Below are 24,532 nucleotides of genomic sequence, written 5' to 3' on the forward strand. Positions count from 1 at the left end.
GCAACCCAGCTCAAGGAAACTATCACTGCCACATTGGAGGTGAGGTTTGGCGTAGAGCCAGGGCACCGCAGCCCTGCCAGCCTGGCCCCAAGGAAAGGTCTGTAACTTTTTAACTCAAATCTCTAATCATTTCCAGTTGAGAGTACAGCTCTCAGGTAGGCCTCTCAGGTGGACAGCAGGAAGAGGGTGACTAGCACAGGGATCAGGTAGCACCTGCTTGGACTCCGACTTATTAATGATTTAACAAGGGTGATCACATGGGACAACGGCTGCTCTTCTCAGCCCTGGCTTTGCCCAGTCACAGGTCTGCAGATTGAACAAGATGGACGGGTCCAGCCAGGAGGAGGACGACGACGGCTCCTTCACCAACATTTCCTTAGCAGATGATACAGGTAAGAAAATAATAAATGCATGGATTCTCCAATGCACAATCCAGAAACTGTGAGGCAGCTTTAGGAAAAAAAAATATAACCTTTATTATGTTTATTACAGTAGCAAAAACATACTCATTGCAGACAACTTTGAAAGATAGATCCACCAAAGCAGCTTTTAATCAAGAGCTTTTTTTCTCTCCTTTTAAATTAAGTGATAATGTTTAAGGTTCCTGTGGTTATGTTACACGGGCTTTTAAAAAATAAACCAACAAATAAATATAAAATATTCGCTTTCTAAAAGTTCAGGAAACATGATCTCTAAGTTGTTACTAGACTTATCTATTTTGACCATGCTTTTGTTCACTTAAGAGACGGTTCCTCCTCTCCTTGATCCGGTCATTTTCTCATGTCTGATAAATGACCTAAAATATGCTAAAGTTACATTTAAGAATAATTTCAGAAGATGTCTGGGTTTTAAGCAAGGACAAAGTTTGCTGGATTTAACATGAGAGGAAATTAAGGTGGCAGAGGAGCAGCTCTAAAATGCTGACTGTGACTCATTCTACATCTTGGAGAAAATAGACAGTGCTGAATTGCACGATGTTAACCAGAAACACACTCGCAGTCCTGGTGCGCGTGTGTCTGGGTGTGTGTTGTGTATTGCTGGTGGTGGTGGTTTTCTACACAACTGATTTTAGCACAATCTTCAGAAGCCAGCAAGACTGCAGCTAAGCCATGGGGGTGACTGATTTTGATTAACAGAGAGCATAGCATGAATATTTAACATCAATTGTGCTTTCAAGCCGCCACGCTTCCCCACTTTCTCCCTAAATACTCAGATTCAAAAAGCGTCTTTCTAAAGTGCAGCCAGACAATGAACACAAACCGCCAGCCGGGGCTAAGCTTCCCTCCCGGCACTGCAGAAGGTGCCGGAGCCTTTGAAAATCAAAGAGGAACATTTTCAGTCTTTACAAGGGGAGGAAAGGTACGAGGCATCGGGCTGCTAAAGAAACGGGATACTGCTGTCTTTAACCGGCTCCCACCAGGATGTTTTAGAAAACAACGCGCTGCAGAAGGCAGGGAAGGAAACAAAGAGAGGGAAACCTTAAGTTTCTTAGCTGCTGGGAGGCAGGGCCAGCCGGGATCCTGTGCTGGGGTATCCTATATGCTGTGGGTGGTGGCAGTTCATACAGAGTACTTACTTGCTGGGAATGCAGCTCGGTGCACTTTTTTATTATTATTATTTTTTATGCTTGCCTGGGCTGAGCCTGGAAGCAGGGCCCTCTGGTAGTGTGGAGCCTTTTGGAAATTACTCTCTTATCCACCCCATTCACATCCCCTCATCCTCTTCTGTGTTTTGTTTGGAGGGCAGGGAATTTAAACTCAGGTGCTCAGGTGTTTAGTCCACTGTCAACAATGGTTCCCCCCTCCTCGGTACTGGGGATGGAACCCAGGGCCATTTACCTCTGAGCTTTACACCTCCAGCCCTATTTTTAATTCTTTAATTTGAAACAGGGTCTCACTGAGTTGCAAAGGGCCTAAGTAGTAGCTGCGGCTGTCCTCGAACCACGATCCTCCTGTCTCAGCCTCCCAAATGCTGGGATTACAAGCGTGCGCCACCACGCCCAGCCTCAACAATGACTTCGAGAAGGGGTTCGTTGGAGCTGTTTGCTAACTGAGTTGGAATAAACTGGGAAAGGGTAATCCTGTGCCTACACCATAGTGAGGGTAATCTCAGCCAGGGGAGAGGCTCAGAGTCTTCATGCTCTGAACAGAAGCCTCCTCTTTCTTGGTTAGACCAATCATAGCATCTTACGGTACACAGGGCCTCCGGGCCTGGTTCAGGACCGCCACCAGGGGCAGGCTCCGGAAGTCGTTTGTGCTATTTCAAAATGGTGAATGGAAATTGTTCATAGGTTTGTGACAAAAATGCTCCAGTTCACTAGAGCACTGTGCTGCTTTGGCTTTGGGGGTCTGCCTTATCCATCTGATGTGGTAGCACTGGCTCGTTCCTGTTAATAAGAGGATCTGGGCCTTTGATAAATACACACTGGGAAGCGAATCAGGAAATAGATGGCACTCATCCCGCAGACCTCATTCAATTTGTGAAGTCCACGCTAAAGTAAAAGAGATAGCTTATATCTTTAAACAAAAACTTTAGTCCAACTTTTTACCTTTCTTTCTATAATACGCACACTGTGTGTATAATGTATATCTATTTCATTATATATTGCATACATTATATAAATCTCATATATATGTATATATTTTTCATAAGTATATGAAAAAGAAGCCCAAATAGGGGACATGCCTCACCCAAGATCTCAGTGCCAATTAGAGGCAAGTCCAAACTGGACTGGAAGGTGCGGCATTTATTAAGCTCCTAAGCTCTGTAAGTTTGCTGGATTCCAGATACAACGTGAAGTTCTTTTTGCATTTTCTTTTTTTCTTTTTGTAGTGCTGGTGATTGAACCCAGGGGCATTCTACCTCTGGGCTACATCCCAGCCCAATTTTATTTTTTTTGTCTGGAAATAGAGCTTCACTAAACTGCTGTGAGCGGCCTCAAACCTGCGATCCTCCTATCTCAGGCTCCCAAGTACTGGGATCGCAGGCGTGCACCGCCGTGTCTATCTTTTATATCTTCTTCGAACTTTACAGCATCATTGTAAAGTTGTTTGACAAATGATAAAACTTCGGCTACAAAAAACTAGAGTGACTTGAGGGGTCACTCCCAGGAACAGTGACGCTCAGCCTGAATCCTGCATGGCTGTAGATACTTACTTCGACTGGCCCGTCTCACTGTACTTTTTCTATGTGGACATTGAGTACGACTGGTTGTGCTGATTCAGTCTTAGCTCTTTCATAGTTTGTGGTGGCTGGGTACCAGAGAAAGCCTTGCCTCCTTTATTAAACACTACAGACTGTGACCAGAGGCCTAATTGGACTGCGCCAATGATTGCCCATAAAGAACACAGGTCCAGATACTAGCCAAGTGTGCTCTACAAAGCTTCCAGCTATGGAGACTGACGTAGGAGGCTATGTCTGGACCGTCACTGCCTCCCTTGCACCCTCACCTGTACACCATCCCTGTTCTTACTGGGAGAATGATAGCAAGGTGTGGTGGTGCACGACTAGAATCCCAGTCCTTGGGAGGCCGATACCAGAGGATCAGTGGTTTGAGGTCAGCCTCAGCAATATTTTATTTTTTAAATTTTTTATTGGTGCACTGTAGTCATACATCTTAATGGGGTACAAGACGGTGGAGGCATACATGCACACATCACCCAATTTGGCCTTACCCGATTCCTACCCCATTCCCTCCCCCTCCCTCCTTCTCATGTTTGGCTCAGTGATTGACTTTGATATGTCTGTTAATGGACATCATGTGCATTAGAGCGTCTCCCTCGGAAATTTAAACAAGACTAACCTCAGCAACTTAGTGAGACCCTGTTTCAAAATAAAAATAAATAGATAAATAAAAAGGACTGGTGGTGTAGCCTAGAGGTAGAATGCTCCCGCCTTCAGTCTTCAGGAGAGAAGAGAGAATGAGAATATGACCATTGCTTCCTTTCTCGGGGAAGGAACTTTTTGCTAACTCTGGGAAAAGGATTGTTTGGGAAGAGAGCTGAAGGCATTCATTAACTGTGTTTCATGGTTGGCGTTCTCTTAAGTAACCCTTATTCTCATCAGTGTGGAGCCATGAGAACTGGCTATAACTACGGTTATTTAAGTCACAAACCAGTCATGCTCTATAAATTTATGTGTAGATTAGTTGTGTGGATTTTAGGGGGAAAATGCCATGTCGAAACATGGTTCTAAATGATAGAATTCCAGATCAGCCTACGCTGTCTAACCTCTGGGTCCCCAAACTGGAAGACAAAGTCCCAGAGTCCCGCAGTAAGCTTCCGGCACTCCAGGGGGCGCCACCATCTCTGTCAGACACTGACTGCTATTGACCTCCTAGGACTTCACCTTAGACCGAGCTACGGTTTTTTCAATGGCGTCATCTCCTTCAGTGCTGGGCTCTTTGCAGTCACTGTAATTAAAAGCAACTCCTGTGTGAAAATCAGTGTACAACAGGTAGTGAGTGTAGCAGCTTGAGAAGGTCGGAGACGCTACGAATGCCCAACAGGTACACAGATCCCATAAGCATAGACGCTCCGTGACTCATGATGGGGGTCCATCCTCATAAACCCAGCAGAAGTTGAAAATGTCATGAGTAAAAAATGCATTTAATATACCTAATCTACCAAGCATCCAAGCCTAGCCACACAGCACTCTGTGGAGTGTCTGTTATCTCTCCCCATGATGACGTGGCTGGTTGCTGCCGCCCCGTATCACTACAGGGAATATTACCCAGCCAAGTCCAAATCCAGTGGCCCGTGCCTGTAATTCCAGTACTTTGGAGGCTGAGACAGGAAGACTGTGGGTTTAAGGCTAAGCCTAAGTTTTTGTTTCAAAATAAAAAATAAAAAAGGTTGGGTACTGTTCAGAGGTAGTGCCTCTGGGGGGGGGGGAGAGAGAATAGAGAATATGAATATTATTGCATATCGCCAACCCAGGAAAAGATCAAAATTCAAAGTTCAATTTCTACTGAACACATAGTTTTGACACGATAGTCAAGTTATAAAAACATAAGTCAAACTCTTGTAATTCAGGACTTGACTGTAATTGTGTTGATTTAAGAATGACCCCCCCCCCCAAAATGATTTCTTTCAACTGAGGAGTAGATTTTTTTTATTATCCTTAATGGCTACTAAGTTTTAGGACATAAAGATGTTATTAAGCTGCTTGGACCACACAGCACGTGGGACTGCGTGGCGTTTCTCTTGTCCTTGGAGCACTGTGGTAGAATTACTGAGACACTAAAAGCAACATAAACCAAAGAGTTTGGGAGTCCCTGCTCTGGGCTACCCCAGAGCTGAGCCGGCCGCACCCCTGAGATGTCCAGCAGTACAGGACAGAAGACACTGGACAGTGCTGCTCTTTCTTCCCTCTGGCTGTGATGCCACCGTCTTTCTTGGGTTCCCCTTTAATCTTTCTCATCCTTCTCTGGCTCCTCCAGTGTTCCCCAAGATTCTATCCTTGGCCACTGTATTTGTCTCTGTAGACACACTCGCTGGACGATCTCGCCTACATTCCTAGTTCCAGTCTCACCACCCATGCCACGTCCCAATGACTCTAAGGCACAGAGCAAATTCAGACATCCTCAGGGCCAGCCAGCGTGTGCGTGCTCAGAGGCAGCGGCGACCATTGCTCTGCGCATGCAAATTCTAAAGCTGACAACGTCAGTGTCAACTCTGCCCTCTCATTGGGTTTCCATCATGGGCCCTTTAAAAACACTAGGCATTGCTCTTACTGTGGTTTATTTCACATGGCATCTCAGGTTTAATTCTTTCTTTCACGGGCATGCTTTGTTTGCATATTAAATATATGGGAGCCGGGCGTGGTGGCGCACGCTTGTAATCCCAGCACTTGGGAGGCTGAGACAGGGGATCATGGTTCGCGAGCAGCCTCAGCTACTTAGTGAAGCCTTTTGAAACTCAGTGAGATCCTGTTTCCAAATAAAGAAGAAAAAAATAGGGCTGGGGGTGTAGCTTGGAGGTAGAATGGCCCTGTGTTCCATCCCCAATACCTCAAAAAAATTATATATATATATATATATATATATATATATCTCCATTCTTCATTTCAAACCCCCATTTTCCTTAAAACACACAGTCCTCCTGGGCAAGATTTAATTTTCTATATTTTTCTTATTTACTTATTCATTTGTTTGCTTTTTAAGTTAACAAATAAAAATTACATATATCGCTGGTATACAGCATGTTTTGATATATGTGTACATTGTGGAGTAGCTAAATCAAGCTAATTGGCATGTGTAAATATATAATATAAAATGTATATAAAACCTTAACATACTATTTTTATGAGAACACTTAAAAGTCTATCATCATCAATTTTAAGTAGAGAATATATTATTACTAACTACAGTCATCATGGTATCTGATAGAGTTCTTGAGCTTACTCCTTCTAATTGAATTTTGTATCTTTTAAGCAACATTTGCCCAGTCTCTGAATCTCTGAAGTTCCTAAATTCTGTCAATCCCCATTTTATTGTTTCTTTTTCTTTTTTTTCTTTTCTTTTCTTTTTTTTTCTTCTTTTCCTTTTTCTTTTTCTTTTTCTTTCTTTTTTTTTTTTTGGTGGTACTGGGGTTCCTGGAAGCCCTTCTACCTCCGGGCTACACTCCCAGACCTATTTTTTTAAAATATATTTTTATTTGGGAACAGGGTCTCTTAAGCCAGCACAGCTGGCTTCGAACCTGCGCGATCCTCCTGTCTCCGCCTCCCAAGCGCGGGGATTGCAAGCGTGTGCCACCACGCCTGGCCCCATTTTATTGTTTCTAAATTTGGCTTTTTGAGAGTCTGCCTATAGATGAGATCATGTAGTTTTTATCTTTTCATGCCAGGCTTATCTTATGTAAATGTAATGACCTTCAGGTTCATTCATATTGTTGCAACTGACAGAATTCCCTTCCTTTTTACTAACACATACCACATTTAGCTGTCAACAGGCATGTAGGTCGCTACTGTTGCAGTGGACATGGGTGTGCAGATGTCAAATGACATTCTGATCTGAATCCCTTTGGATGGAGAGTGGTAGTGGGATGGCCTGAATTTCTGAAGAACCTTCACACTATTTTCCCTGCACGTTGTACACTCTCCATCCCTACCCACGGTGTGCAAGGCTTCCGTTTCCTCCACAACTTCACCAACGCTTGTTTTGGTCATCTCTTGGTAACAGACATTTTAGTAGGTGAGATGTGGTACCGCTTTGTGGTTTAAATTTGCACTGTTGCGGTGATTGGAGATGTCGAACATTTGTATATCTGCTTTTGGGAATTGCCTAGGTCCTTTGCCCATTTGTAGGTGGGATTATTTGTTTTCTTGGATTTTCCGCTTTTGATTGAGGTAAGAGAATATAAATAATTTGCTTTCCTTTTAATTCTACTGTAAGAAAAAAACAGGGTAACAACAAATTTTTGATAGGCTTTAAATGTGATTTTTTTGTGCTATTTCCTGGTTTTTCTATGAAAAAGAAGTCATTTTTGCATGATTATCTGTGACCTTCCTGTTTATCACTTAATCTTAAATTGTTTGTTTTTGTGGGACTGGGGATGGAACCCTGGGGCGTTATACCTCTGAACTACTCCCCCAACCCTACTTTTTATTCTTTGTTTTGAAACGGGGTCTCACTTTATTTCAAAATAAAGTTGTGGAGGGTCTCACTAAGTAGCTGAGGCTGGCTGTGAACTTGTGATCCTCCTATCTCAGCCTCCCAAGTACTGGGATTACAAGCATGAACCACCATGCCCGGCACTAAGTCACATTTAAAAACAACCAGACAGAGGTCCCAACAAAATACACCTGCAGCACAGATGTGACTGCAGAAGGAACCGTCCTCAGATTTCTGTTCTTCGATCCTTGTCACCTGTCTTTATGTCCACCCTGAACTTCTGATTTATAATTCAATTGCTTGTAGGATTCCTAGATATTACCCAGGTTTCAAAGGAACTTCCTTCCTGCCTTCCAAAAAGCTCTTCCCGTCCTCCACTCGTAGCTCTAACAAATGACCCACCAGCCACCCGGTTATGTAAGCTAGAAACCCACTGCTGACTCCTATTGACCCCAAAACACTTCCCAGGTAACTTTGGCTTCTTTTTTATACCTACCACCACTCCTTTCCGCAGGCCCCATTGTCTCCCAGTAAACCACAGTACCACCCTCTCAGTGGCCCTACTTCAATTCTTACCCACCCTCCTCATTGACCACGCACTTCCTCTCCCTGCACAAAACAATCAAGGCCTCTGACCCTGCTGGATGAAGTCAGGAGCCTCGGCGTGGCCCTGCAGGCCTCCCGCCTCCTGCTCTGCCATCTCCTTAGTGTCACCCGCTGCCCCCCAGTGCGGCTTCAGTAGGAGACAGTGTTCCATGAGCTCACAGCCTACCTCAGGCCTCTGGGCTTGGCATGCTACTTTTGTGTGTGTGTGTGTATGTGTGTGGGGGGGGTGGGCGGGGGTACTGGGGATGGAACCCAGGGGCATTCTACCACCTAGCTACACCTCCAGCCCTATTTTTTTTTTTTTTTTTAGTCTTTTTAATTTTGAAACAGGCCTCACTGAGTTGTGAAGGCCCATTTTCCCATCCCCCTCAGGCAGGTCACCTTATTAGCTCATCTATACTTTCTCCTTCTTGTTCTGGAGTTCCTCCTATGACCCATTTTCTCCCTAGTTTCCACATATTAGGAAGAACATTTGATTTCCTGTTTTTTTGTGACTGACTAATCTCACCTGGCATAATGTTCTCCAGGACCTGGTTATTTAAAGAGTTGGTAGAAGAATCGAGAGTGGTGGCACATGCTTATAATCCCAGTACCGAGGAGGCCAAGAGAGGGTCACAGGTTCAAAGCCAGCCTCAGCTTTAACAAGACTCTCAGAAACGTAGCAAGACCCTGTTTCAAAATTAAAAAATAGCCGGGTGTGGTGGTGCACGCTTGTAATCCTCGCACTTGGGAGGCGGAGACAGGAGGATCGCGCTGGTTTGGAGACAGCTTCGCTGGCTTAAGAGACCCTGTTTCCACATAAAAAAGTAAATAATAGGTCTGGGAGTGTAGCCCATGGGAGTGTAGCCCGGAGGTAGAAGGGCTTCCAGGAACCCCAGTACCACCAAAATAAATAAATAAATAAATAAAATTGGGCTGACTGTGTATCTTAGAGGTAGAATGCCTCTGGTTCAATCCCTAGTTCACCCCAAACACCCACACAGTAGCGTGGAGCTGGGTTGGACGGCACTTGTCTGTAATCCCAGCAAGTCAGAAGGCAGAGGCAGGTGGATTGCAATTTCAGGTCAACCTGGGAAATTTAGCAAGACCCTGTCTCAGTGGTAGAACTCTCCCGGGGTTCAATCCCCAGTACCCACACCTCACACAGGAAATAAAAATAACTAACTAAATAAAAGAGTCGGCCCTCAGTAGTGTGACTTGAAGGGCTTGGACTTTGGAGTCAGAAATGCCAGGATTTGAATCTTTTAGTCTTTGGGCAAGTTATCTGAAGACCCTGAACCTTGCTCCTCTCAGCTGCAAAATGATCACAAGAATACGTCTCAGAATCCTTTTGAAGACTAAAATCATGGAGGAGGCTTCTGGAAGTAGCCTGGCGTCGGGTGTGTACTCAGTTCATCTGAGTCCCTGCACGGCCCTCTCTGAGGTGCTCACACAAAAGTTGCTTAAAAGGCTTCAAGATCTGTCCACAGCGTTTCTTGTGGCAACATCAGTGTCCTGCAGACATTGTCCTGTGAGCCTGGGCTGGCTGTTGCCCTCCTCTTGATAAGGAGCTTGGGGGAGCCTGGGGAGGATGCGAGCAAACTCTTCACACAAGAGCACGTTCTTTTCTGGTAAATATAATAAAGCCGCTCTCTCCCTGCCGGCCTCCCCGCCTCCCCATCGATGTCCTTCCCGCCGCCCTCCTTTGTGCCCAGCCTGCTGCCTGACTTTGCTTTCTGAAACCGCTCCTGAATAATATTCAAAGCTGCGGCTGCTTTTGCCATCAGCCAATTAGCTCCCATTGTCAGGTTGTACTATGCTTCCCAGGCAAGTGGGACAATTGTTATACGCTTTCATCCAGGGCCGCTTTCTGCCACTCCACGGAAAATGTAGCAATCTCCCCTCGCGCCCGCTGAAAGCAGCTCGGGCTTGAATAGCTTTCAGAGGGCCATCTGCCATCGCTGGTGCCACGCGGAGGATCACAGCGAGGCCCTACATTAGTTAGCACTCCGAGGAAAAGGTTCCAAGGGCCTACGCTCCTTCTGATCTCATCTGCCATTCGAATATGGGCTCAAGGAGGAAAGAGACACGGGGCTCCCCAGCCGAGAGAAACCCCCGAGCTATGGCAGGAGTCTGTCCGTGAAGAAAGCAGGTCTTTCTTGTCTTGGAGGTGAATGAAGCCAGTGTTTGCAGCCAGCACCACGCTTCCAAGTGTCTGCTGTGGGCCTGTTAACCGTTTTGCTGGGTTAGTGGACATCTTGGGAGACAGCTGTATGGGATGGGCATCCCAGAGTGGGTGCATCACTGAACAAGTGTACAAGGATGCAGTGAGTGTGACGTGTGTGTGCGCGCACACACCTGAGCACTGGGATCAGAAAAAACTGCACCCCCATCACTTCTATTTACACCCCAATGAATTTGGCCATTAGTATTATTAGTACTGGGGATTAACCCAGAGGCATTCTACCTCCATGCTCCACCTCCAGCCCTTTAAATTTTTTTTTTATTTTGAATAAAGCTCTTGCTAAATTGCTAAGTGGCTGAGGCTGGCCTCTAACCTGTAATCCTCCTGTCTCAATTCTCAAGTACTGGGATTATGGGTGTGTGCTACCCCACCTGGCTGTGAATATTTATTTAAAAGAGTATTCAGACATCTTTAAGGGTATCCAAGAAAAGATCATCTCTGGCGGGGAGCAATGCGTATCTGTAGTGGAATCCAACAAGCACATCCGTTGCACCAGTAATGGCAGAAAGTCTCAGCAAATCTTAATTGGCGTTTGGGATCCATCTGAGCATAGATAATGATATCCGCAGAGTGAAATATCTATCCCTGTAAGCTGAAGATAATATGGACGGTGGCATTAGGAATACCTCCCCTGACCCAGCAAAATGCCTTAGAGACTTAGCATAAGAGATTCAGTAAGATGAAGGAGATTAAGTCTGCTGCTTAGTAGCTACTGAGAGTTCTATGGTTCTGAGGTCACTAAAGTATTGCTGAAAATTATAAGTGCTCTTTCTGCGGGAAAAATCTCTTCAGTTGGAAGAAATCCACTTAACTGAAATAAATGATTCTATGAGCATAATGAAAAAAATTAGTTTTAATAAACAAGCTTAAGAAATGAAGTGTTTGGGCCATATCTAAATGTTTTCAGTAATCTAGAGTGGCCTCTAATTTTCTCATCAAAGGAAAAGTGTTAATATTTTGACTCTTCCTTTAAAAGATAAAATATCCATCAATCGCCTCACATCGGCAATTTGCTTTTTTGCTTCATTAGATTGGTAATAAACAAAAATGAAAGTTAGATTTTTTTTAGGTTAAATTTATGCAAAACCCTTCACAAGCGTGCTCCCTTTTTCTCCCTAGAGAAGACCCTTCAAATCAGGGATGAATTTCCTTTACCTGAATTCACAGTATAAGGGAGGTGCTGACCTTTCTCAGGTTTGCTTCCTGTGGAACCTGAGGCCTGGTGGCTGCTTTCTGACCTGCTTCACAAAAGCCCCAGTTGGACAGGATCTTTGCACACACTTGCCCTCGCAGGCTCCTGTCTCCCTGACTTGTCCAGGATTTGAGGGTTGGAGACTAGTTTCCTTAGAAACCCTTCACGTAGTCTGAGATGCAGAGAGGAAGAGGACATCAGCCCCTTAAGAACAGGACAATGAAGATGTACCAACTTCTGCTGGGCTCCCCAGTCCTAGAAATAAAAGTTTTGTTTTGTTTTGTTCTTTTTGAGATACTGGGGTTGGAACCCATGGGAATTCTACCTCCGAGCTACACCCCCAGCCCTATTTGTTATTCTCTATTTTGAAAAAGGGTCTCACTAAGTTGCAAAGGGCCTCACTAAGGAGCTGAGGATGTCCTAGAACCACGATCCTCCTGTCCCAGCCTCCCAAATGCTGGGATTATAAGCACTCACCACCATGCCCATCAAAATAGGAATTTCGAAAGATTCAAAAACTCTACGTGATTCTACTGGAAATATGATGTATCACAGAACCAAAATGATGGCAAAAACAGTTACGGAGAGACACGTATTGCGTGCCTGAATAGATTTTAGCATCCATTTTGAATTCTCAATATTAGAAACATAGAGGGCCCAGGGGCAGCCTATCTGAATAGCCCCGGAAGTGGTGAACTTGCTTTTTTAATTTTTTTAATTGGTGCATTGTAGTCATACATCTTAATGGGATGCAAGATGGTGGAGGCGTACATGCACACATCATTCATGTAGCCCTCCCCCAATTCCCACCTCATTCCCTCCCCTCCCTCCTCATGTTTGGCTTACTAATAGACTTTGATATGTTTGTGAATGTACATCATGTATATTAGGAAATTTCCCTCTTCTCCCCCCATGCCCCTCGGGTCACCTTATTTGCTCATCTGTGTTTTCTCCTTCTTCCTCTAGAGTTCTTCCCATGACCTTTTTTCTCCCTTGCTTCCTCATATTAGGGAGAGCATGTGATTTTTTACTTTTTGTGACTGACGAGTCTCAGCACAATGTTCTCCAGTTCCCTTCATTTCCCTGTAAAGGTCAAAATCTTGTTCGTTTTTTTATGGCTGAGTAAAATTCCACTGTGTACATATCCCCTAGTTTTGTGATCCATTCATCTGTTGATGGACATCTTGGCTGGTTCCATAGTTTGGCAATTGTGAATTGTGGGGCCATGAACATAGGTACACATGCATTAGTTTGAATAGATACCCAGAAGTGCTTTTGCTGGATCATATGGTAAATTCACTCCCATTCTTCTGAGGAGCCCGCATACTGTTTTGCAAAGTGGTTGCAGTAATTTGCATTCTCACCAGCAACGTATTAGAGTTCTCACTTCTCCAGATCCTCACCAGCATTTGTTGTTGTGTCTGTAATGATTGCCATTTTAACCGGAGTTAGGTAAACTCTCAGGGTAGTTTTGGTTTGTATCTCTTTGATGGCTAATGATGTTGACCACTTGTTCATCCATTTACTGGCCATTTGAATTTCTATAAACCTGCTTTTTGAGGCCCGAGTAACCTCGGTCTTCCCTCTGCCCTTCTTGTGGGGTCGCACGCCGTCCACAGCAGGCACTTTCCAGCCCTCCCCCACTGTCTGCCCTGTTTAATCACTGTTCCCTTGTTTCTAGGCACACAGCTCGTTGTCAGCCTAATGACTTGGTGTGCGCATGCGTGGTTCCCATTCCTGGAAGCACAACAGCAGTGAGAGCTGTGAAAAGCTCATATTGTAAAGCACCTTCTTCTTTTCTTATCCCTCCTGAGGATCAGGACCGGCACTACCTTTTCCCAACAGACAAAGGGCTCCGCGTTGTTTGTTCTTCCATGTGAATATCTTGCTTTCATTTTCATTCTTGTTTGCAAGGTTGGTGGGTTTTTCTCGGGTCACAAGAACTACTTAGAAAGCTCTGATTGTAAAAATATTTAGAAGGATTATTTTCAACCATGTTTCTTATCATCCTTTTTATTTTGAAATTCTAAAGGACCCGAGCTTCCGGCTCTCGCGTTTGTCCTCAATTTACACAGTGGATTTATGTCCCCTCTGCTTTGAGCCCTTTAACGTACTATAAAAATGGGATTTCTGTCAATAAAATGTCATTGATGTACAATTTTGAGAGGCTCTTCAGTTGGCAGTGACTGTTGACCCCCAACACTGAATGTCTCAGCCAGCATATCTCTGTGAAATACTTAGTGGCATCCAGCACACAATTGCCCAGGGAGAGTCTATATTTCAAGGAATTTCTCAAAGACCACCTTTTTGCAGAATGTTCTATTGACACAAATATTTAAAGTTTCCAACTGTCCATTTTTGTATGATTGGACATTATCTTTTTTCCACAGTGTGTAATCATTTGACTGTGAGATCAATTAGACAAATTCATAACTAATGATGCCCTGCTCCGATGATTACTTCTTTATGGTCTTTTCTTTTCTTTTCTTTTTTGGTGGTACTGGGGTTCCTGGAAGCGCTTCTACCTCCGGGCTACACTCCCAGACCTCTTTTATACTTTTTTTTGTATTTGGAAACAGGGTCTCTTAAATCAGCACAGCTGGCTTTGAACCTGTGCGATCCTCCTGTCTCCGCCTCCTAAGCACGGGGATTACAAGCGTGCACCACCACGCCCGGCTTCTTTATGGTTTTTCTAAAAAATCTTTTTGGAGGGCAGCAAAACCAAAGCAGGCGCTAGCAAAAGGTTAATCCAATGTCCTAGTTTTCCTGAAGTTTCCCAATTCTAGTGATGATTAGAAAATCTGTTGGTTTCCTTGAAATTTTAAATAACTCTTTGGGTACTGATTACCATTTATAAAAATAACAACAACTAATCACAAGTAGACCTAAAAGAGTCACAAAAATAAATATTTAGAATAAACCCATATTTTATTAATAAATTCATCACATATCTTGGATGAATAATGATAATAAATATTTACTAAGACCTTAGTACATGCCAGGCACTGTGCTAAGAGTTTCACATTCACGATCTCATTAGATCCACACAAATATCATGGTGCAGGTATTATAATATTTTTGTCTCAGATTGAAAGCTGGGGCTCAGAGAGGGCTAGTGACTTCTATGGAGCAGAGCTATGATTCTAGTCCAGGTCCAAGGGAGCCTTTGTCAAATGACAAATCATCGAAATAGGAAAGAGTAGAGATGGAGTGTAACTGCACCTCCTGACTGAGTAGAAGCAATGAGGTGCCCGAATCACGGGTATTGAATAATGAAATATGGCCCTGTAGTTACGTTATGAGGTCAGTGTTTCAAAAATGCAATCATAGCATCAGAGGGCGAGGAGAGCCCCTGAGGCTCTCTAGCTATATGGAGACATGCTCAGACAAGAAAAGTAGAATGTAAAATCCTATCTGTGTTATGATTACATCCATGTAAAAGTAATTTATGTACATGGACTAGAATAGGAAGGGAACCCAGAAAATATATTTATTAGTGCAAAGGGTTGATAGGATTTTAGATTCTCCTGGTGTTATATTAATGCAATAATTTTAAAAATAAAGTTAACACTAGAGTTTTTCTGATATATGGAAGAAAAGTATTAATCCTAACACACGTGCTGATTTTGAGATGCATTTGACACTGCCAATACTTAGATTATGGGCATCCATCAACACATCTTTTGCATTTTTAGTGATGCATGCAAGAAGTTGGTCTCGGAAAAATTAAATATAGAAAGCAAGGGATTCAGTCACAGGATATGTAAGGAGAGAGATAAGATACAAACTGGAAATTCCACCCTTCAGCAGAGTCCTCGCTTACTCATTTTAATCTTTTAGTTGAGACAGTCTTACCAATGGAACTACTACCATCGACTCTGTGCACATATGCGAGTCTACCAATGTGGATCTCAGTACTCTGTATCGAGAAGGGGGGGAGATGGGGAGGTGGTGAGAGGGGGCACCAAGTGCTGTGTGCACGCATGTCACTGTCGACATGATTTACATTATGATGTGAGGCTATAACTCGCCAATAAAAGCACATTATAAAAATAAAGACTATACTAATTAAATATTGAAAAGGTTAGAAAATAGAACAATCTCATACTATAGAAAATTTGCAAGTACCTTAAAAGGGTTTCTTTTTTTTCCTTGAATTAGTTGAGAGCACTTTAGTATTTAGTACTTTAGTTGAGGTACTTTAGTATTTCCCAGAAACAAGGACTTTCACCACTACAACCTCAACACAATTAACAAAGTCAGGGCATAATAATCATACATTATGCTTACCTAATCTCCAAAGCCCACTTAAGCTCCCCCCGCAGTCGTGACAATATACTTTACACGCACAACACTCAGATCAGCATCCTGCACCGCATTTAGTGACCTCGTCACTTTTGTCTCCAAGAATTCCTCAGTCTGCACCTGACTTTCATACCTTTGATGGTTTTGAAACTTAGAGGGCTGTCTTGTAAAATGTTCTTCAACCTGTTTGTGTCTAATGTTTCTTTATGACCCATGAGGATGGTGAGACTATTAGAGAAGGGATACTGTGTTTTCCCATTGCATTCTATTTAGTGGTACATGATTTCTCTTCCCCCCTTCACTGGGGAGGTCAACTTTGACCCTTTGGCTATCAGTGGCCGCCTTACTCACTTCCTCCTTCAGTAATTAGCAAGTATTTTGGGGAGGGGGGGTATTTTGAGGCTATATAAATGTTCCATCTCACATCAAAATTTTTATTTATCTGTATTAGAATATACTCATGCTTTTCTAATTTATTATGATCCTAAGTATGCGTATGTCCTTTGAGAAGAGCTCCATAATATATTAAAATCTTTTGAGTGCATTCTAACTTACAAAATAGTATTTTATGATTTTAAAATAGTATTTTAATCAATGTGCATAGAGCCTTGAACTATTCAGACTGTCACTCCCTCCATTTCTCCTCCTGTAATCGGTCTCCAAATTTATCTCCAATAGCAATATGGCGGAGGGACTAGCAAGGAAAGCGGAATGTTCCTTTATTCATTCATCCACTCTGCAGATATTTAAAGAGTCTGCTGCGTGCCAGGTCCTCAGTACAGGCTGCCTGGTTTGACTATGTGCTGCTATAGGCAGCATGTTCTTTCTGTCATGAGGCTGGGCTCCCAAAGCATTGACTTTGTTTACTCAGGAGAGAGGATGTTTACAATCCAAATGCCGGAATTTTCATCAGATTTCAAATCCAGGACTCACGTTAGGATTAAGACCCTAACTCCTTCATATCAGGTATAGAACCTTGACAAAAAACCGATATAGAGCTGAGCTGCTGTCATTCGGCAGTGCTACTTTTCCTAACCCTCCCTCTACGGTTAAGAAAAGCGTTTGATCATACTTGGCTTCATGTTCATTATTCTCTTTCTTTCTTTCTTTTTGTGGTACTGAGGATCGAACCCAGGGACATTCTGCCTCCGAGCTACACCTCCAGTCCTATTTTTTTATTCTTTATTTTTTGAAACAGGGTCTCACTGAGTTGCAAAGGGCCTCACTAAGTAGCTGACGCTGTCCACGAACTGTGATCCTCCTGTCTTGGCCTCCCGAATGCTGGGATTACAAGTGTGCACCAACACACCTGGCTCCTTACCTGTCTTGATGGCTCTCTGTGACCCTCCCGTAGCGGGTTGCTGCTGATGTTGTTAGAAGTGCTCCTGCATGAATGACACAGAGTCAGAATAATTGGAGAAGCAGGGCAGCTTGGGGGGGGGGGAGATCTCCTTAACCTCATCCAAGCAGCGCTTTCTTTTTATTGGTAGTTTTTAGCCAAACCATTACAGAGAACAATTAATCACAGGAGTTGGTAAATTAATCATAGGGTGAATGAAGAATAAACAATAAGATAATCAGGATGATTCAGGAAAAGACAGTAAGATAATCATAGCTGAGTCATGGAACAAAAGGACAAACAATATTGAAAAGAGGCGATAGCTGGGGTCCCTTCTTATGGGCCAGGGTCTTAGTTTATCAGGCCCATTCACTCCTTGGAAACTTGCTTGCATGCAAACAGTCTCCACTTGGGTAGGCAGTTTGTGCCCCTCCCAAGCCAGACTGAGGTGACCTTAAGCTGATGACTAAGAAGGCCTCCAACACCCTCCTCTCCCTTCTCCTTGTCCTGCCCACCTGTCCTCGGTCTCTCTCTGTCCCTCCCGACTCCTTCCTGACCTTTGCACCTCTTGCTGCTTGGGCCCAACCACACCCAATGATATTGCTGGCTTATGGGCTTGGGGATAAAGCAACACATCACTGACTTGAATAAATTTCTAAAAAGTTCTAGCTTTATTATTTTAAATACTGGTTACAAGCATTGCTGCTGGGCCCATTAACTATTCCAACACAAACATGGATGCTCAGGCTAATAGCTGCTTCATTTATTATCACATATAAAGCATTCATTTCCCTTGGGAAGCCTTGAGTAATGGTTACGTTTCCAAGCTCTGAGGACAAAGTCCCTGGAATCAAATCCTGGCTCCGCTGGCTTTGATAACACTGGGCATATCGGTAACACTGACTGTCTAAACTTGCTTTTCTTTGTCTGGTGGGTAACTCTACTCCATGGCTGGGATCGCCTGTTGTGCCTCCAGCCTCCTCAGCCTGGGTTCTGGCTCCCAAGGCATCTGTTCTATGCAATGAATTAAACTCTCTCCTTGCATCTAGAAGGGTACCAATTATACGGCATCCTCAGAAAATGTGAAAGTCGTCACTCAAGTCCTTTTCTGCATTCCATGGTTCATTTGTAGAGACCAGGTTGAAAAAGGAGATGATTGCTAAGCAGAAAATTACCTTTAGAAAATTGCAAAAGTCTATTCAGAAAATGATCCCATTTTAAGAAAGAGGAAGGATAGTTTTTAATATTTCTGCCATTTAGAATATTTATTCATTTGGACCAAGAGCTCCTTGATTTCTTGCAGCCTACAATATTGATGGATTAACAAATGCCACTAGTATTTGAGACATGTATATTATTTTGTATTTTTCCTTTGGTGTTTTTGCAGAATGAGATGATTTTTTATTATTGCTGTAACAAACTTATTATTGCTCCAACAAACTTACTCCCAAACATAGTGTGTGAAGTAACAACCCTTTTACTTTGCTTACTGTTTTGTAACTCAGCGATTCAGGCGGGGATAGCCAGGCAGTTCTCCCTCCAAGGTGTCTCACGAAGTTGAATCCAATGCCAGTTTGGGTGTAGTTGTCTGAAGTTTGAGGGGCTGGACGTCCAAGCAGGCTTACCCATAGGGTGACCAGTGGACACTGAAGAATTAACTACACCTTTCCAAGTTCACATCTTTCCAACTGCAAGACATATTCGCTCTTCCCTAGACCTCCCTGCCAAAGTCTCCTCTAGTGTGATACCAGACATCAGATGCAGGCTCAAATGTGGGGTCTCAGGATGCGGAGACGGATACAGAAGGGGCTCCTTGGGTTCAGTTCTTCAGAATGCTTTCCTGCCGACTGGAGCATGTGAAGTAGAGAGAGGAAGGCTCTGTTTCACACACAAGAATGTACAGGAGAAGGGTGACTTCAATTCAATACTCTTCCACAATGTAGAACCCCAAGAAAGATCCTCTAGGATTTATATAAGCTGGCGAATAGCATCAAATGCAGAAGACTTCCAGTCCTGTTCAAGGACTGGATGTTAGGCTGGTTATTTTCTCCTCTGGGTCTTATTTTCTACAGTTCATCAAATAAGACCCATACATCCCTTTGAGAGCTCTATCAGCTCAAAACTCTGCAATTCTGTGAGATAACAACAACAACAACAACAAAAATCATACAAGCCGGGCACGGTGGCATACACTTGTAATTCCCGCATTTGGGAGGCTGTGACAGAAGGATCAAGGTTCATGGCTAGCCCTAGCCTCGGCTACTTAGTGAGGCCCTTTGAAACTCAGTGGGATTCTGTTTCAAAATAAAGAATAAAACATAGGGCTGGGGGTGTAGCTTAGAGGTCGAATGCCCCTGGGTTCCGTCCCCAGTACCGTAAAAAAAATCATACAATATGGATATAGACAGAAATAAATAACCGTGCATGTTTAAGGTTGTCCTACAAGTAGAATATGTTCCTAAATAAATACATTATGAAGTAATTTTAAAAAGCAACAATTTTTTGTGAACTGGAAACTGAGTTTGAATCCGTTCCGCCACTAGAGGTCGCGAGTGTACCATCGCATAAAGAACAGATTGGCCCAAGTCCCTCGCTCTGGCGGACTAGGGCATCCAAGGTGTCTGTTTGCTAAGAATATCTCCTGGCAGTTCTGTTTTGAAGGGGTGATACCCACCGTCAGCCTAGGTGACATTCCGTGTGCGCCCAACGTGCCATAAGTGTGGAAATCCACAAGCTGAACAAAAAAGAAGACGGCTTCTTAGGCTCTTCTCCCTGGGGTGTGAGAAGGGATGGTGAAGTCGTTTGATAGAATGTATTGCGGGCTCCGAGGTAAACCGTCACTATGGAAACTCAGGTCGCCCTCTAAAACACCACAATCCTGCCTGGTTTGTTTTTTTTATGACCCAGAGAATGTAAAGGCGCAGAGCAGAACATTCATTCAATCAGTATTTATGGATGCACGTTCAGAGGCAGCACTTGGCAATGCGGCTACATTGATGGATGAGGCAGGGCTGCTGCTCTCAAGGGATTAGGAAATCAAGTACAGGGGTTTTCTATTCAGACCCTATTAGTACTTCTGCCCTTAGAACGTTCCCGCGGATTTTCTCCGTTCATCTTCTCAACGTACCTCAAGGGCAGGACTGTAGCTTTCGTTTCTGTGCGTGGTCGCTCACAGCCTGGCAAAGGCCAGTGGATTTTAAAGCCCATCACTTATTTAAGGCGATGCTAAGGAGAACATGATCGGCCTTTCACACCAAATCTAAATCAGAGCCACAGAGGTGTGTGCATGAAAATGGTAAAATGCCGAGCTGGGTCAGGGTCTTTTACATTTGTTAGACAAGAAATCTATTTAAAATTATCACAGAATTCTTTGGATGGGGAAGACAATGTTTCAGTGGGAGATCCACAGAGATCTCTGAAGGAACTTCTGTAGCCTTTAGTATGTCTTGGAAGGCTGTATCAATTTTCTCCCCAGATAAAGCTACATGCTATTTGCTTAAAATTTTCTTCATGGGATATGCAAAGAAAACCTAGTTGTAACCCCAGAGCTCATAATTCTATCCTCAGGATGAATCAGAGGAGTTCTGGCTCTTTCTGTAACTTCTATAAGGAGCTGTTTCTTCCACAGTTGAAAGGGATTTGAACTGATTGAAAGTTGTCAATCTGCACTTAAACCAGACACCCGGGCCCACTGAGCAGGACACAGCAAAGCCCTCTTCCATTAGCAAGGTGTTCTCTGTTTTTGTTTGTTTTGTTTTGTTTTTCTTGCACTAGGGGAGGAGGAGGAGAGCCTGGCCACATCCCTGCTTCGAGTTGGGGTAACTTATTCTGCTGTGATGAGTGTTACCAACTATCCCAGCGATTACTAATTTCAGCCAGTTGCTTTACAACTAACGACACACAGGCTTGACCTTACTTCTGATGATTGCAGAGTACAAAGAGTGAAAAAGAAAGGTTAGGGCAGAGCTGCTGGACTGACTTTAAAAACATTACCCTTCACATGTCTTTGCCTTCGGTTGATACTCCTTCAGTCTGCAGCTAGTGTGGCCCTCTTCCTTTTTGAATTTTAGGCATTCCACAAATGCATTCTGGGGCTTTTGTAGAATTCACCTTGCGATATTGTCTAAGGAAAGAAGCAAGGAGAATAAGAGGAATTTATCATAGAGCTGAAGACCGCTGCAGGCAGAGGTTTATGGGTGAGGAGCGTCACTGCATTCTCTGCTGGTCAGCTGTGAGCACAGATTTGGGTTAGATGAAGTGTCTGCAGAGAGTCGCTTGAAGAGCGGAGGTAATGCCTCCCTCCAGTTAGAGAGCAAGCCACAGATCCCAGAGCTCAGAGTTCCCCTCCTGGGCCACAACCCACTGGATTTGCAGGCATCCGCAGGGTACCTCCATCTCACCAGGGAACAGAAGCCAGTCAGCAGGAAGCTCCTGCTGCTGCTGAGCTGGAGTAAGAGTCCTCGGGCTCTGGCACAGGCGCCCACACCTTCTGCCAGCACTCTTCAAATGGGAACTGGTTAGCTCTTAAAGAGCATAGAAACCCAGATCCTTCCAAAAGCCAATGGCAGAAGAACACTCCCAGGCCAATTCTTTTTATTGTAGATGGTTACCAGGGAAACGGAAACGATGAGGATTATGTTCTTATATTGAAATTAGGAAAAGCCATTAGCAGCCTAGCATTTTGGAGCCTTGCTAGCAACTCGGGAGCTTTCTTTTATTAAATATTAGCTATCGCTGTAGCCCTGACTTCTATGCCTTCCACATCATCAAGATCACTTTATGCTTATTAAAAACTTAACTCTCTTAATGCTTCTAGACCCAAGATAAGTCTTGTTTGAAAGCCAGAATATTTTTATATTTTAGGGGGGCACATATCCAGATGAAATGAATGAAACTGCAGGTTAATGTAAAGAATCAGAGATTCACAAAATTATGAAAGCCGGAATGGGCAGTTCAAAGAGTATTCACTGAGGAACTAGGTTCTGAAAAATCTATGGCACCAGGTGTCTGAACGACCAGAGACAAACCCTGCGGGTCAACTCTTAAATACAGGAAACCGTTCTCTGTAACTCCCTGGTAGTGTTATTTGACTTCTCAATGTTATTTCATACCCTAGTCAGGGAGGCCAAATTAAATCAATCTTAATCACACAGTGTACTTAAACATATCAAAGTCAACCACTAAGCCAAGCATGGGAAGGAGGGATGGGGAGGGAATGGGGTGGGAACTGGGTAGGGGATAAATGGAGGATGTGTACATGTGTGTCCACACAAGTGTTTTACCTCATTATGATGTATGAATATCATATGGATATCAAACTAAACTTTTTATTTAGAAAAAATCAAGAATTGAATGAAAAACTCTTTTCTTAGCTGGAATAGGAATCTAGATTTCTTCTTATAACTAGTGCTTCCTACATTATTGATAGATGAGGATTTTCCAAACCAGTTATTCGCATAACACCAAAACTGTCACCACATTAAATTGGCTATTTAACTAAAGCTGGTTTTGAAAACTTAAACAATAAACATGCAAACATAAAATAAAATAATTTCTGAATTTGGCTTTGCTCACAACATCTGCAAATGGAGGGGTAGTTATATTACTCATATTTTCCATTACAATAAAATAAATATGCAGTTAATTTTAAAAGCTCATCTTGGATTCGAGGGGGGGATTCAAAATGGCGACTGAGGGACACAGCACTTCTCAGTAGTTGAAATAAATAAAGTTCAACTAATGAGAAAGCAGTGTCTCAACCAACAAAATAAATATAGCTCAGAAACCAAAACTGACCCAGGAACCTCGCTGAAAGAAAACCAGGAACCTTGAACTGAGGGAGGGGGGAAAAAAAAGCTCGCGTTTCAGATCAGTTGCAGCCATAGCTTGGCCACCGCCGGGCTGCCGCTGCGCAGGCTACCAGCCCAAACCATAGCCCCGGGACCTGACTTACACCAATGTGGCAACAAAATCCAAAAGCTTGTTCGGAGACCCAGGAAGCACCGAGACCCAGGAGTCACCTCTGCGCCGGACCTACAGCCGCCGGTAAGCCGCCCCGGGGCCCCTAGGCTCGGGCTTCGCTCCTTCCAGAGCCCCTTGGGCTGCTACCATCTCCGGCCCAAGCCAGGCCCCAGCCCAGCCAGGGCCCAGCACCAGCCAGCAGCCTCTCAGAGGCTGCAGCACCAGGCTCCAGCACAGCCCCCGCACAGCACCAGCGGAGCTCCAGCCCAAACCATAGCCCCAGGACCTGACTAACACCAACGTGGCAACAAAATCCAAAAGCTCCTTCAGAGTCCCAGGAAGCACCGAGACCCAGGAGTCACCTCTGCGCCGGACCTAAAGCCTCTGGAGAACCAGATACAGAAGAACTACCAGCTCGTCAGAGCTTCTGATTGGGCTTCCAGCTACTCCACCATCACCCAATCCATACCACTTCAATGGGAAGACAACAGAAGAACAGGCCTGAGAACGGTGAAAATATGAGAACCAGGAATAGTAGAGAAACGACAGAAGTCACAAATACTGACCTTCAAGAAATGCAAGAAGGGGAGTTCCAAATCTTGATCTACAATATGATGAAAGGATTTAAAACAAGTCTAGCAGAGATGAAAGATGAGATAGAAACACTAAGAAAGAATCAGAAAGAGGTCTGGAATGAAATGAAAGAGTCAATAAGTGAAATGAAGACAGCAATAGAAAGAAATTCTGGAAGATTAGATGACATGGAAAACAGAATATCACTGTTAGAAGACAGTACATCCAAAACCGAAAACACAGTCAGCGATATACAGAAATCTTTACAGCAACAAAACCTAAACATCCAGCAAATATGGGATAATATGAAGTGCCCTAACTTACGGATAATAGGCATTGAAGAAGGGATAGAGGTACAGACCAAGGGCATCCGTAATCTCTTCAAAGAAATAATCTCAGAGAATTTTCCAAACATGGAAAGAGACTTGGATCTTCATGTCCAGGAGGCATACAGAACTCCATTGAGACAGGACCAAAGAAGGACCACGCCACGCCACATAATAACCAAAATGACCAACATAGAGGCCAAGGGAGGAATCTTAAAAGCAGTGAGAACAAAAGGACGGGTGACATATAGAGGCAAAACAATAAGAATCACCCCAGACTATACAACCCAGGTCCTGAATGCTAGGAGAGACTGGTACGACGTGATTCAGACCCTGGAAGAAAATAACTTCCAACCAAAATTAATCTATTTGGCAAAACTACTATTCAAAATCA

The 24,532-nt window shown here is 43.7% G+C and overlaps 1 protein-coding gene across 3 annotated transcripts in view; it reads left to right on the top strand.

The window, feature by feature from the left end:
* Window positions 1–322: 322 nt before the first annotated feature.
* The window catches only part of SCOC (short coiled-coil protein), a gene marked incomplete at both ends in the record, with an annotated part of 42,891 nt that continues 18,681 nt past the window's right edge, over window positions 323–24,532 (top strand). For all 3 annotated transcript variants that reach the window (XM_080697879.1, XM_080697880.1, XM_080697881.1), the window contains one exon: window positions 323–392. In XM_080697879.1, the coding sequence (XP_080554005.1) occupies window positions 323–392 (70 nt within the window). The remainder of the gene's footprint in view (window positions 393–24,532) is intronic.

The sequence above is a fragment of the Muscardinus avellanarius genome (genome assembly GCF_963383645.1).
Source record: "Muscardinus avellanarius genome assembly, chromosome: 6".
Classification (NCBI taxonomy): domain Eukaryota; kingdom Metazoa; phylum Chordata; class Mammalia; order Rodentia; family Gliridae; genus Muscardinus; species Muscardinus avellanarius.